The sequence below is a fragment of the Takifugu flavidus genome, chromosome 19, assembly GCF_003711565.1.
Source record: "Takifugu flavidus isolate HTHZ2018 chromosome 19, ASM371156v2, whole genome shotgun sequence".
Lineage (NCBI taxonomy): Eukaryota > Metazoa > Chordata > Actinopteri > Tetraodontiformes > Tetraodontidae > Takifugu > Takifugu flavidus.
The window spans coordinates 11,342,030-11,357,597 of record NC_079538.1 but is presented as its reverse complement, the minus strand read 5'-3'; the positions used below and the strand labels follow the sequence as shown (position 1 = coordinate 11,357,597).

At 44.0% G+C, this 15,568-nt stretch overlaps 2 protein-coding genes and 1 non-coding gene across 3 annotated transcripts in view; 1 reads left to right on the top strand and 2 right to left on the bottom strand.

The window, feature by feature from the left end:
* Positions 1-15,472, bottom strand: part of nrxn3b (neurexin 3b) — a 302,073-nt gene extending 286,601 nt beyond the window's left edge. The window contains exon 1 of the mRNA XM_057016587.1: positions 15,460-15,472. The gene's annotated coding sequence lies outside the window, so the exon portion shown is untranslated. The remainder of the gene's footprint in view (positions 1-15,459) is intronic.
* Positions 340-10,655, top strand: ism2b (isthmin 2b). The gene is made up of 6 exons (XM_057016620.1): positions 340-1,044; positions 4,994-5,239; positions 5,766-6,093; positions 7,808-7,945; positions 8,036-8,104; positions 8,305-10,655. Exons 1-6 carry the CDS (start codon positions 946-948, stop codon positions 8,820-8,822), a joined length of 1,398 nt encoding a protein of 465 aa, XP_056872600.1. The 5' UTR covers positions 340-945; the 3' UTR covers positions 8,823-10,655.
* trnat-ugu (transfer RNA threonine (anticodon UGU)) lies at positions 14,994-15,066 on the bottom strand. The gene has a single exon. It is a non-coding gene; the product is annotated as a tRNA-Thr (tRNA).
* Positions 15,473-15,568: the final 96 nt, after the last annotated feature.

Below are 15,568 nucleotides of genomic sequence, written 5' to 3'. Positions count from 1 at the left end.
CAGCATTATATTCTTCTGAATAGACCCGTTGCGTAATGACTTAAGACTCCAGGATTCAGAAAACATTTTTAAGGAGAATTATATGTGGTTTTAGGAGATTGTCATCGCAGGAGAAACCCATCTTACTTCGAAGTGGAGGTCTCGTCCAAGGTCTTGAATACCTTGGCTCTTCTCGGGGAGTGAATGTCCGCTCCGTGCGCTGCCTATGAAGCCTATTTGCAGGTTTTGTGTAAACTAAACCTTGTACCTTATCAAGAACCTCAGGGGCCCAGAGCACCCCCTCCACACAGCTGTGAGCAATAAGCTTCCCACCCCCAACTCCCCTTCAGCATCAAGTCTCTGAATGCGTGCGTAAAAAGGCAAGTTAAACGAAACCGGTTGGCTGGGCTGTGCGCACACAAACGCACGCACTTCCGCACATTCGCACCGGCGGATGAGCGCTGGATTATGGATTAACATCATCAGACGGGTAGCAAAGAAACTAATTCGCGGTATGCGATGAACTCCAGATGTCAATGTATTGGAAGAAAGCACCCACCCACCGCGGTATGACTCACAGTTTTTAACTAGTCGAATAAGCGAGCGCCGGTGCGGACGGGGAGGCTCTGCGTGGGTTTTCCGACATCTTTCTGGTGCTTAAAAAGCTCCCCCGACTGTGTTTTTATGGGTCAAAGAGGCGTCGAGCTCGAGCCGCCACACGGACTGACAGTTGCTGCACGAGGCGCTGGTGCCAGATATGGATAGCGCGCGAGACACCTCGAGCCGCCGGTGCGCATCATCATAAAGTGCGACTTTTCCAAGACGACCAGGGCGAAAAGAGTTCATTTATTCAGTCATCATCGCCTATAAAACCTAAAGGATCCTCGCCGCAGCAGCCGCCACAAGCCGATTCAGGCTGAAGGCTCGCAGAAAAAGTCTCTGAAAGAAACTTTTGAAGTCCCGAAGATGCGACAAGAGCTCGAGATGCTGCTCGTGATCTGGTCGATACTCGTGGTTAGTTTGGGGACCGGGTTTCCAACCAGACACAAGAGTGTTGGCCATAAGGTGAGTTGGCGAACTTTACTCATTTATGGTTTTAAAAACTCCGTCCTTTAGTGTCGCACGCAGGTTTCCCATGTAGAGCTTCTAAATTATATACGTCAGTGCTTTACTGTTAAGCCTGAATCATCCTAACTATTATTTTTCATAACACACAGTTATTTTAATTAACTTTAATAACTGAAAACGCTGAAACTCCTGTAAAAATTACAGATTAAAAGCAAATATGCTTTGGAAGTAGAGTTAAGCAGGAAATTGTGCATCATCAATAGAAATGACTGAATTAATTGAACTTGTGGTCCACTGATTTAAACTGATGCCAGAATAATGACTATAGTCAGGGAGCTTCAGTATTGACCAACAGAGAGGAACAATCTAGTACCATCTTGAATTAATGGGTTGAATAATCTAATGTGTGGAAGACAGAGGGGTTGATAGTTGTGAAATTATAATTCAGTTGGAACCTTTTAATGTGTCAATAGAATAGATGGAATCATGTAGAGAAAAATGCAGAATTTCTTGGGAAACTTCCCTCTAATCCAACACTGCTTCAAATCTTGACCAATATCTTGTGATACAGAGTGAAATCTATACTGCAGATATAAGGGTGTATGTTACTCAGCTTTGAACTTTATAAAAATCTTTTGGCACACATCGTGGCACCGGAGCTGGGTGCACGATGGCGCAGTGTGGCGGTTTGTGCTGTCTTCAGATAACCATGCCGTCTGCACAGGTGACTTGACACCATAAAGAAAACCCCAAATATAGAAAGAAAACTATACTGACCACCGTTAAAGGCGGAGGTAAATGATCGCAGAAATAAATAGTGGCGGAACATTTACACTTTACCACCTGTCCGTTCCATCCTGGAGCAGATACCTCAGGATTTGGGGCAGAACATCATATAGGGCAGGTGCTAAAGTAAAGGACCCTACAGTCATCTGTTATTTTACAGCATATTACCTTTACTCCCATAACTCTACACTTTATGTGTGCTGCGTCTAATGCTATAAGCAAGCACGTTAAACAACTGTGAGGTGTTTTGATGCCACTCAATAAAGTTGCCTGATCCGGCACTCTTTTGTTGTGTCTCCATGTATAGTAAGGTCTGTCATCGCAGGCGCTCTCACCTCCTCCGCTCTGTGCAGTCCATTGTGGTGTGTATACGCGAATGTTTGTGTTACGCACAGATGTATTTGGATATCAAAGTTTGTTTGTGTGTGTTTGTGTTGGGGCTCAGTTTTTGCCTTTGAGCTCTCCTTCTTGTGTGGCCTCATGTAGCCGTCCTATTGGGAGTCATATTCTCTTTCTCATCATCGTCCTCTGCCCGGGCAAAAAGGCAAGAGGGGAGGGTAAAGGAGCGACGGTAAAATCTTTCTGATTCGCTGGCTGTGTGTGTAAGAGTGGTAGATAAAGATGAGGTATCAGCATATTAAAAAGAAGGAGGTGGAGGAAAGGCTCGGCAAAGGGGGTGCCCGGCAACAACATGCTTATGTAATCAGAATAAGGCGAACACTCGACATCTCTCACTAGAGCTCAGGTCAAGTGTCATTCATCTGATTGTTTACACTGGCTCTTTTTGTGTTAATGTGGAATTTCCTGTTTTTGCTTGTCTCCAATGAAGAAGAGAAGAAAGGTGGGGGTTGTGTTGGAGTGGCCTCTTTTCCAAATATCGTGACCTCTTTGCCCTCTCTGTTTTGCGTGCCCAACCTCCACAACCTGATCCTAATTCCACCAGGCATGCATTTGTTGTCCTGTTTACGAAAGATGGCGATCAAAGAGTGTCCATAGTTTATTGTTCATCTGTAATGGTTTGGAAACAGCTAAGTGCATAGGCCTTTGATATCTGGGAGCACATAAATCAGGGCTGCCTCACTGCCTGCCTTCCCAGCCAGCCCTCCCCCAACCCCACCGGATGCCATCCCTGCCCCTCACCTCAGCCTCCGCTGTCCCCCAACCACTCTCTAACCTAAAGTGTGTCACCACGGGCGGTAGCAAAGACAGTAGCACAATCGGTCGTTCTAGTCGAATGACAGCTAGATTGAATGTGTGTGTGAGCGGAGAAAAGTACATTTCCAGACCCGGTCCCCCACCGCACCTACACCACGCAGCCTGTTAAACTCACTGCATGGCATCAGCCACCGGGCCTTTGATCGGAAGAGCCTGACGACACAGAGGAGGAGGAGGAAGGCAGGATCAGAGAGGAGTGGGAGTGATGTACAGAGTGGAAAAAAAATAGAGGATCCAGATGTGTAACAAGATCAGATGAGCAGGGTGTTAAAGTATGTGGTCTCCTTTGTGGCTACGGATCTCCTGGCTCTGAATGAGTGTGTACCTATTAGGGCACGAGTGTGAAAGTTGGTAAGTCGCAGGGAATGCTAGCGCAGGTCAGGTTTGGCTGCGAGACGTTCACAGCTCCATGTGGAGAAGCGATGGGGGACTTCTGCCGTCAAATCTTGGGTTCGATTTCAGTCCACGTGTGCAAGAACACAGAGACCCAAAACAGCCATTACTGCAGTGATTATCCCCTCAGTTTATCAATCAGAATCAATAGTCCGTGACATTGATGTTTGAATTTTAGATTATTCTGTTTTAGAAAAGGCTCTAACTTTTTCTTAACAAAACACGTGTAATTGTGGACAGTTTTGAGTTACTGCAAACTATGTAAAATTTATTTTCAGTGTTTATAATGGCTAAAATTACACAGAGTAAAAATGTTATCCATTTGTCACCACCGGTTTACAGTTATTTGAGGAGGGGGCCAACTTCTCTTCATGTGCCATTTTTCAAGCTTGACAGGCCTCTCCTCAAAACAGGCATAATACGTTCACATGCTTGAATTTGACCGACCGCATAGCTTCTTTATGGGACAATCACAGGCAGTCAGTGAAAAGTACACCCTGTTCGCGAGGCCATAACTATAAATCATTGACCGTTGGGTCATTAATTCAGGCATTTCCACTCCTCTTTAACCCTCCAACTGCAACAGAGCAGACCACAAACTGGCAAAGGTCAAGTATCTCAGTCCAGTTCATTATTGCTTGGATCAGTTATGGTAATTCAAGCTGGTAGATGAGATAAAAAGATGCATCAAAGTTAATTGAAGGATTTTTTTTATTTACATAAAATTGGTTATAGTTTGACATGGAAAAGCATATATATATATAGTATATATATATATGTGTACTACATATACATGTACTGCATAACCACACAACCAACCAACCGCTGTCGGTGACCTCCAATTCCCCACCGAGCATTCATTTCAAAGAGAAACATTTCCGTCTCTCCTTTTCAGAAACTGTAAAATTTGAAAGGTCAAATTAAGTGGTGGCCACAGTGGCGGCAAAGCAGCAGTATCAGACACGCTCGTACCAGCCCAGGGGTCCCATGCCTCCCAAGCCCTCTCATTAAAGCTAAAAGAGGATCCCTCTGGCACAGGCCCCTCTTTGTGCACAGCCTAGATGCCATGACAGTTGTGGGAAAAAAAACAAAGAAATGAATGAAGGCTCGTTGGTCACTTGGCTTGATAGTCGGATGCCTTGGAGGGTTTTTTTTTTTTTTTTTTTTGCTGAGCAAGCTACAAAGTGGAATGTAGTTTCAAGGATTCTTCCCACAAATAAAGCACTTCTTGTTTTTAAACTCATCAGTGAAATCTTATAAGTGATTCCAAGGTAGTTTTCTCTGTCAACTGGACTGGGTTTCTTCTCTTGAAGAGAAGAAACCCAGTCCAGTTGACAGAGAAAACTACCTTGGATACAATGACCTGGATGACTGAGAATTTACACAGACATCTTATAAGTGATTATTAGTTGAAGAATAATTCCTGGCCTGTAAATGTCTGTTGTTTTTTAAGATATTTGCGGGGACATAGCATCTGCGGCATTTTCTGACAAACATTTCCTTTATACATATATGGTTAAAGATTATTGTTTAAACCTCTGTTGTCATATAGGTTCATGGCCATCTTATTCATGGCGGCGGAGTTCAGTACGTCCCAGAAACTCTGGAACAGCAGAACCAGGTTCAGAGTCTCCTACCTGAGCCCCACGGTCACCAGAGGAGGTGGTCCCAGCACCGATCCGTTAGTATTCTTCCCAAACCGGAACCTGAGGAGGAAACCAAACCGTTCATTTTGGATTTCAAGAACTTTCCAGACCTGGCCAATGCTGACATCAACTCACAGAATCCAAACATACAGGTGAGCCAGGAGAGAAACAATGCTTTGGAATGTGGTATCAGCACTTTTTCACGTATGTGCCGTGGTAATCAGGATGTAATTAGAGGCACGTCAGGGGGTCAGCCTATGCCCTGATACTAGACGTTCATTCCAAGGCTATACTGTGGTCATTTAAATTCATCGTGTTCCTTTCCCTCCTGAAAAAACAGATTCACACAAGCCGATGTTAAAAGGATTGTCTATAGTTTTCTTTTTGCCTGCTCTTCACATTAGTCTGTGGGTCCTTGAAAGTACTGCAGCATCTAGGATGAGTCATATAGAAGTAATGAGAAGTGGTTATCCCTGATAAATGCTCACATTGTCTCCCTGAGAGGATCGTGCGCTTGGCTGAATGCACATTCCCATGCCTGGCTGGCTGATTTAGATCCAACGAGCTAAATCAAGGAAAACTCTGACATATGACATTTTCAAAAGCACAATCGTGTTGATGTCTATTTTGTGTGCTCACTGGTTACTTTAGGTTTATTGACTGGTGTTTTCATCACAGGTGACCATTGAAGTGGTGGACGACCCTCAAATGGAAGTGGAGATGGATCTGGCCAAGGAGAATGAATGGCTACCTTCGTCCTCCTCCCCTTCTTCTACAGTAGACTGGCTCGGAGGCAAGAAGCTTTTCTGGCCCCTTTTCTGGACTTACACTGACGCAGACTCTGGTGAGGACAGCAACAGCCGGTCGGGAGGGGAGGAAACCGGTGAGGAAGAGGAGGAAGATTACTTGATAGATTACGGCAGCGAGGAACATATACTCAGCGGAGTAGGTGGAGACTGGGATACGCACTGGAACGAAGGATGGGATCCAGTGCAGAGTTACTATGGTAAGCTTGGCCAAGAGATACATTCCCTCTGTTCGTACAGCTACTCAACTCATATCCTGGCTTTAAATTCACATGTACGGCGGCGTTTATCAAAAAACAGGAAATGGGAAGTGTGGAGAAAAACAGCTTGTGAATTTTTCTCGAGAAAATGGGAATATCAGACGGAGAGTCAGATTGGACAATTGAAAGTGAAACAAAAGACTTGTTTAGGAATGGCACATGATTGCTGTCTTCACAGTCAGAGAGAACCGAACGATGCCAGCGTGCGAGGCAGCATGAGCAGTCGACCGTCAGGACATTGTGGTTCTGGGCCCTTTGAAGTCGACACTGGTCGTGTTGGTCGCAGAGGCCTGCCTTTTGAAGATGGGTCCAATGCGCTCGCTAATGGCAGCGTGAGGCCGGCACTGTTCCCTTGGACAAAACAGTCCTCTGCTTGTGGACAATTAGAGGGCAGATTGGGAACGCAAAATGACAGCGTCCATTTGGCGGGTCCTTTTATCCTTCCTTGGGACCCCTTGGGCCCCCCCAGACCCTGGCGGCCCTCTGTGGCTCAGCCTGTTGTGCCAGTTCAAAAATTTCTGGGGCTTTCATGGCTCTGCATAACTTTTATGCCCCTCCCCCCTTTAATTTTGCGTTCCTTTGGTGGGAAAAATGTGGCTGAGCTTGCAGAGCCGCTGAGTGGTAAAAATAGTAAATAATGAGAGAGGAAGAGCAAGGTGTAAATAGCGAATGAGAGGGAAGGAAGATGGAAAAGGAGACATCTGATGGGTTGGGCAGTGGGTAGGTCAGTGTGTGAACTTCCTACTGTAGATTAGGCTTGATGGTTTAAGAGGTTTAATCTGTCTCACAGATGTGTGCATGGTTCTGTTTATTTTCGAGGTTTTTTAAGCTTATTGCACAAATCAAGCTCCTGTTATAGGGCAACTTTTACATGTCGTAACAGGTGTCATACCTTGACAAGCATGCACTTCCCGACCTTCTCCCTGTCAAATAAATAAATAAATGCTGATATATGGCCTAAATGATATGAATTTAGAAAACCAAACAGAGAGCAACAATGCCTGTTAAGTGGTTGCATCTAAAGACTTGTTGCACATAAATCAAGGTCATCTGCCTCGGCTGCTTCTGTAATTAAGACTCTCCTGTGACCTTACGCTCAAATGGCCTCATGAGGAGTTGGCAGCACCCACAGAGGGAAATTGGGTGCTCTCTACACCCAAGCGGGTATTTCTGCACCCACTGCGCCTTTAATCAAGACCAACTTGTTTGGAACACTATTAACACCACAAGGAAACATGATGTGGAGGCAGGCAGCCACAGCGCAGCCTCCCTCTCTAATTTTACTGGAGCCTTGTTATAAAGGATATGGGTTTGCATGAGAAAGGACAGACCCAGAGAACATTAGCTTTTATTTTGACTGGGAAAGGCTTGACGTTTGAAAAAGCCCTTTTTGATTAGTCTGCTGACTCTAGCTTTGACACTAAAATGGAAGCTTTGAAGATGTGTCCTGTTATTTTGCTGGTTAGAGTTCATCTTGTGTGTCCAATCTGCTGTCAGAAGCATGATGAAGTTCTCATGTAACTGTACAGTAACGTTTAGGTTCCCTCACACGGAATGGTTTACAGCTTTTAAAAACAAAACTAATCTGGTGAACGTTTGTGATACTGCATTCAAAATTCCATAAATTCAGTTTTGCTTCTTTTTTTTACCACAGAAAAGGAGACAGATGAGTGGACACCCTGGTCTCCTTGTTCAGTCACATGTGGACACGGCGAGAAAAAGAGAACCAGGTCCTGCGGCTACTCGTGCACGCTGACTGAAGCCTCTAAGTGTGACCTGGAGCCTTGCCCAGGTGAGATTAAAACACCGGGGACTGAGATTATATGTGATGATTTTCTGCTTCCTTGTTGGTTCTTGATCCCGTAATACTCTCTTCCTTTAGGTGATGTCAACACTGTGGTGGAACCTTTTCCGTTTGAGATGGAGAACGGCACGGAGCCATTTGGGACAGGTCGGTTCTCTTGCCTTCTATCTAAAAAATCCAATTTTCCTTTCATGGTACTTACTCAACTAACTACAGCCAGGATACTGAGGGGAGGTGTTTCATTATCCAATATTAACAGAGATGTAGGAAAAGGGCCTTGATCAAATACAGTTAGAAAAGGAACTTTAGAATAACTTTGAATCCGATTTTTCCCCTCTTTCCTAAAGATGTGGACAGCTGTGAGAAGTGGCTCAATTGTAAAAGCGAGTTCCTGCAGAGGTACCTCCATCAGGTCATGTCTGAGCTACCCAGCTGCCCCTGCACCTACCCCTCTGAGGTGGCGTACACCGTGGTCAGCCTCTATGATGAGACCCACGGCCGGCAGTTCCGTTGGCGGGATGCAAGCAGCCCCAAGGAGCGTCTGGACATCTACAAGCCATCAGCACGCAACTGCATCCGCTCCACGCTTTCCAGTGACTCGTCTACTCTTGCAGCCCAGCATTGTTGCTACAGCGAGCGTGGGCAGCTGATCACGCGGGGGAAAGGTGCAGGCACACCTAACCTCATCAGTACCGAGTTCTCGCCTGAGCTCCACTTCAAAGTTGACGTGCTGCCCTGGATCCTGTGCAAGGGAGACTGGAGTCGCTTCCACGCCGTTCGACCACCCAATAACGGACTGAAGTGCCCTGAAAACCCGCATGAAGACGTGTTCATGAACGAACTGGAAGAGGCCAGGGAGTATTGAGGGACATCATCCAAAACTACCACTTTACTCAGAGGGGAGAGCGGAGATCCATCGTTGTTCCATGCGTTGACTTGAGAGAGAAGTGCACATTTGTGGGTGGGAGCGTTGCAGGATTTAGGAATATTGGTGAAGTTTGGCATCTTATCTTAGGCTTTGGCGCAGCGTCCTGATACCTGCTCATCTGGACTGTTTCATCTGCAAGAACTCACATACATCCAATGCATTGTTCTCCCATCGCTTACCAGCCTGTTACACATCTGCCATCAAGCGCTCTCCCTCCCTGCATATTCACTTCCCTCTTCTGGATGTGTGTAAGCATGAAGAATACCCACTGGCTTCTTTCAAAATATTCACAAAGGCTCTTTATGGACAATCGTAAATCACCCCAATTTGTGCTTGTTTAGGTTTCACAAACAGAAACAAATATGGACTGGTTTTACTTCAAGAACCATTGTTAACATCCCAGTGATGCTGCTACAATAGGAAATCTGTCAGGTTGACATGAGCAGTAAAGAGGAACGAGACATCAGGACATCAGTAGACCCAAAATACGCCACATGCATTGTCAGTAATGTACATTTTTGTACATCAGTGGGGGTGGGGGGGACCTGTAATGTTAGAAGAATGTGGGATTTTAACCAGAGAGGTAAGCTAATAGGATCTGAAACATTCTGCTGTCATTGTCAAGCTTGTTAGCACAAATTCTGAGAATAACCCTTAAGCAGAACCAGGATGGGAGCAGCACTGGAATGATTTAATGTGTTTCCACATTAGCCAGGAAGATAAACAGTTTAAGCTGGGTGCCAAAGATTTCCGCAAAAGTCTATTGGTGCCTGTGCGAGTCCAGCCTCCCAACTCTCTTCAGTGCAGACGTAGGTACATTTACCTTGGACAATGACTAGATTGTGCTCACACGATGTTCTCAGGGGTACTAATTTACCAGGCTAAACCGATTTGTTCATTTACCTCAACAGTGGAGCACTATTGGAACCAGCACAAGGGCACATTGAGGTCAGGATTAGTAGAATATCGGGTACATAATCCAGATTGGAATTGATGAAAAGATAATGTGTTCAAACACAAATCGTATCCCTAACAACCGAATGCACTGTGCACGGTAGAGTGATGTCATTGCTGTTTAAAGCTGTTGGCTTTGGGTCTTTGAGTACAAAACTGGATTGGATAGAAGGGACATTCCCAATCCAGCATTACTGTGTGGTCATGAAATGGGACTTTCATAGTTTAGCCTAAACATTTATAAGGCTTAAAAAAGATTCTGGACTAGCCTCTTCTATCCAGTCTAATTCTACTTGGGTGTTTTCGCTCCAAACCTATTTCAGGAAATTCTGCTTCAAGGTGTGTACATGCAAACTGGCATTTACATTTTGGAACCACCTGTTCTAAAGGAATGCACTTTATTTAAAGTATATATAAATATACATATATAAAAAAAGATATATCTAAATGTACTCATGTTTGTGGATGGTGTTGTCGTAAAGGGAGGTCTGTTGAGATAAAGCATGATCTTTTGTGATTTCTGAATCTAGTATTACATATATGGTGTTGTACAGTATTTATTGCTCCGTTTCTCTTTTTTTTAAAGTTTGCTGAAGCTTTGAAGTGTCTCTGTACTCTACGTGGTGCACTAAATCAGACTGAGAAATGAAGGCGCGCATTATCAAAAGGGAATCCACTTGCCGTCATAACCTCATATCACTTCGTACAGCATCATCAAGTGCGTCTGTGTTCCATTTTATTTTGTACTGCAGTGCTCTATGAATATGTGGTTGCAACTGTGCTGAAGAAATATATATAAAGACCTTGCATTCATCACCTGGCTTTTTAATGTGTCCCTGCTTCTCCCACCGCACAGCACATTAATATTCCTAAACAACTGGCTGGTTGTGCTCTTCAGTGACCGGTCTGCTCGCCGCCCCTCTCCCAAAGAGACAGACACAGTGTGGTGTGTACTCCTCCAACATATAAACACATTTACCTCATAGACGTTACAGGAAAACTTCTCACCAATTCAGCACTAATCTCCACATTATGCTGCGGATAGTCTGCAGAAATGAATGGTAAAAATCCAGTTGCGTTCAGGAGGTGATAGCCCAAAAAGCCAGCCTTTAAAATGTTTTAATTCATCACTCTGGGCAACTCCCAAAGTTGTTTAAGTATATTTGTTGGACTTCATCTGAAGAAATCTGTTTTTCACTCCAATTGAAGAGAAACTGCAAAAAGCAGCCATCACGTCCTCGTGCTGGAAGTGGGACTGTGACCTTAAAACACTAATCAGCAAACACCAGCTTTAGCTTTGTGAAGTATGCCGAGCATGTGACTCTAATTACTCATCTTGGCTTTCTATTTTGCGTATCTAAAAGAGCTGAGATAGGTACGAGTTCGCATTCCTGGCACACTGCTAGCAAGTGCGTGTATTTGCTCTTTGAACCGACGGCATCAAACGCTTCTCGGTTTACTCTTATCGTCTGTGTGTTCTTGGTCCAAAGTTGGCTTTATTTACAGGAGGAGCTCACAACTACGGGTCAGAAGCTGCGCTAACGTGCGCCGTCAGTCTTGTAAACAGAAGACCGCAGGATTCAGGACTTACAAATGTGCTGTGGGCATTCTTTGGGTGACTCACTGGCCTGTGACATGTCATTCAGGACTGTGGGTCTTAGTTGTGGTGGGAGCCCAAAATTACAAATCCAAGCAAGAACAAATGGAGGTTGTTAGCTTGAATACAATTCCAGAAAAGTCAACTTTTAATCTCAAACCTACACAGCAGGTTCTTCTCAAACATATCAAGAAATGTATCCACTTTATTTCATACTGGTATCCATCACTATCGCTGGACTCCAACGCCATTGATTCTTTCTGGAAGATTAAATAAGGTCCAGATTACAAGATTAAAGGTCAAAGCAATGCAAATCCATAGGCTTAAGCGGTCCATACACTCCTCTTAGATAGGTCATGATGTCTGTATTTGTTCTCATTAGGCCAAGAGAGGGAAACTGGTTATGCATTTGCAATATAGGTCAAACTATAGGACCCAACCAGCCGAGGAGTTACTCACGCTGATGGGGGGTGCTGGAAAATCCATCTTTCTGTCCATACGGAGAGAATGGACGATAACAGGCTGAGTGGGTCTAGTGTGGTCCGTCGGCGTTGCTTTAAGTTGACTACAAATGATGGTTGTGTGTGGAGGGAAGCCAGACACATGTTGACCACATTGCTGCGGAGCAACAGATAAATAACCGCAGATGTGTGGAGAGAGGGAGAGAGAGAGAGAGAAGAAACCAACTTGAAAGAGAGCGCTGTGTTCAAAACTATGTGGCTGAAAGATGTTATCTAATATATTGAATGAAGCGTGGAGCTCCAGGCCAGATGCACTTTTTTTTTTAAAAGGGTGCACAAATTCACAGCTTATGAAGGCCACTCTGGAATAATATTGCGGTCTCACTCTTGTTCTAAACTCTAAAGTCATCAGGACAATGTCACTTTAAAAGCCACTGATTTCAGACAGACAAATACACAAATATACATGATGCACATGTTGATTCTTGGTTTTATTGCTGCGCAGCAGTCTGAATGAATACAGGTATGTGTGCTATATGATGTGATTGATTCCCTTACTGTTCGCGCTGGTGGCCCAGGCCCGGTGCCAGCTCGTTGCTGCAGATCTGTTTACTTTTGTAAGCTGGCAGGAACATGAGATTTCCTCTGTGTGCGCTGCGGCTGCTCGAGCAGCAAACAGCGCGGCCCTTCAGGTCTTCCTGCTGCTCCCGTTACAGGCGGCCTTGTCCTCCTACAGACCTCCTGCTGAGGGCAGAACTCTGCACAAACAAACACAGGCTCACAGACAATGGTGCATTGAAGTCTTGGGGGAAAAAAACTCGTTATGCATTAATGCTGGCTGGATTATGCTCACTTACACTTGCTAACAAATGCACTTTAGCTCAACCTACATAACCTGGGGGGGAAAATTCCATGGATCTCAGGATCCGACATGGATTATCTGGAGTTTCACTTATCCTATTCCTTGCAGAGCTTGACATAGAGAAAAGCCTTGTTCTGAGATAATCAACAAGCCTAATCTCAGAATGGATCTTCCATTCACAAGAGGGACAAATTCAAGCACTTTAGGCCACCAATAGTAAAAGAAAAAAAAGTCTGCTGACCTCCTGCCTGCAGCTGCGGGTTGCCAAATTTATCTGAATGAAAGTCCTCAAAAATCACAGAAGCCCATTCGATGTTTTCAAATTTTTGATATTTTCTGGGCAGATGAAGAAAGTTAAATAGTTAAGACATATTTGTCTCAAATATTGAAAAACTTAGATGCAGTCAAACATTACCCAAGTAAGTATACTTATTACTGCTTTCATTATCCACTTGTATCAAACAAAATCTCTCTAACAGTGTCCAAATGATGATTCTGAAAGAATGACGTCACATTTTCAGATCCTTTCATCAAGCCAGATCCATAAAGCTGTAACTCTAGACATACATATTCTGCACAGGTTAGACAACTGGCAATCTTTGGATGAATCCAAATCATTTGTTACCTCACGTCTAATCAACTATATGAATTTCCTTCCTCCCTCTTTTGCTCTTCCTAACAGACATGAAATGAACAGCCAGTACCTTTGGTCATGGTTGGGCCTGCAGATCCAGGAGAGGTGGCCAGATGCCAGCCATAACAACATCAAACAGCCCCTCGCCCCCAGTGTTTACGGGGAGCCAAAACCCTCCCTCCAAAAATGTAATTTAACATTCTTCTTAAGAAAAGAATGTGCAGAATTGCAGGTTATTGTGAATAAGTGGTTGTAGCGGGATTACCAATTCTCATATCAGACTTTCATTCCAAATTACGCCTACTTCAGGCGGGCAAAAACATCGTTGTGTCTCTCGGAGATGGAGATCCAAAGTTAGTGCGATCACAGAAAATACACGTAAATGCAGCAATGTTCAAGAGCTGCCAAAGAGCGACGCTTACTGGCCAGACTGAGTAATTGCATACGTACATTCCCCCCCCCCACCCCCCACCCCCCACCCCCCCACAACACACACCCAACCCCCACCATAACGACGGAGATCTCCAAAATGATATCCAAAATTATATTCAGAATGATGCAGTTATATTGTCGAAATGAAAACAAGTATAATCTATCTCTCGATTGAAGCTTTTATCAATTTATTTGGTACTATTATTTGAAATACATTCAAAAGAATACTCCGATGTTATATAATCTGCAGATTTACAGTGCCCCATGGAATAATTCAATAGCATTAAAAACTGTTTCATCTTTTATAGCAAATGTAAAACGTTAACAATAACCCACCAGTTGATTATAGCGCACATAATCAACACTGATGTGCGCATCTATGTGTCCACACGTCAAGGTTCACCATAAAGGCTTGTTCATTTATTTACGAGTTTATTCATTTAAACTGGATGAATTGTGGTCATAAAAGAAGGTTAAATTTACACTTCACGCGCTATTAGTACAATTGATCTATTTCTCATCAGGTCACCGGGTTATATGCCGTATAATGGCTGCGTTTTATTTATGGTGGAACAATGCATGTTTCCTCTTTTGCACATTTTTCACGTCCTCTGTCCCCGACACGCAAATGTTTGCGTCACGGTGTCCACCCGCCTCATTTCCCTTCTGTGCGCATCTCTTAATGAAACCTATGTGAGGATGGAATTCTGTGCTGACTCACACGACTCCACGCCTCCACCGTGGTCCTGGAGATGAGTGCAATTGAATCAACCGAGATTGAAGTTTCTTGAACTGAACACAGGCAAGTTCTGATGTGTGAAACGCATCTACCTAGTTCTCTGCTCCGATTAACACTGCTTCTATTTTCAGTCATGGGGGAATTATCCCGATCAATGTTTAGTGAACTTATTCCATATTCGTGACGTCTCTGACTTTGCCGTCATGTTTGTTAAGAAACAAAGTATAAAAGTTGGAGCGGGTGGAAGTCATGTGGCCTCGTGGCTTCTCAAGGCCTAACGGTAAAATCAAAAGGAAAATTTTGGCTATTTCAGTATTATATGCAGGTGTATATGTGTATGTGCAAGTGAGGCACATTGGTAACAATCATTTGGGATAACAAAAGTAATATAAATTTCGGACAATAATTTGGAAAATGCCAACCACTGCAAGGCCCCAGCGAGGATCGAACTCGCGACCCCTGGTTTACAAGACCAGTGCTCTAACCACTGAGCTATGGAGCCCGCATCCATTCCATGGAGAAGCCCATTGCGTCATATACACACAAGCTAGGATTAATCAGTTACCTCGTCAGGATTAGACTGGCATGAATCTGCTGACAAAACATTGAACTCAGTATCGAAACAGGAAGTATCAGATACAGTCATAGCCTTTTATTTTGTGACACGTTTTGATTACAAGCCATCTCGCTAAATTCAAACTTAGTTTGAATATTTGAACGCATTTTGTCTACTCATTGTAATTATATTTCTATAATGATATGCGGAAGAACAAAAGTCAGTTTCATTTCGAACCTTTTCCCTGTTTTTTATTTCGGCCATGGTGCGGCGCTGTTTTACAATATCATTCATCGCTGTTCTCAGTTATTTCAACTTTAATCTACGTTGCATTAAAACTCAGACAGAACTTTGCTCAGGTGGGTGGAAACATTTATTCAAGTCAAACACTCACAGCAACTAAACTACACACAAAGGTAACGGTGTCACACTGTGGCCTGGTGGTGTG

Excerpts from the sequence above, each read along its gene's own strand:
- ism2b (XM_057016620.1), top strand. The coding sequence starts at position 946 with ATGCGACAAGAGCTCGAGATGCTGCTCGTGATCTGGTCGATACTCGTG. Across the intron at positions 5,240-5,765 it reads CACAGAATCCAAACATACAG|GTGACCATTGAAGTGGTGGA; the intron begins GTGAGCCAGGAG and ends TTTTCATCACAG. Across the intron at positions 6,094-7,807 it reads TCCAGTGCAGAGTTACTATG|AAAAGGAGACAGATGAGTGG; the intron begins GTAAGCTTGGCC and ends TTTTTACCACAG.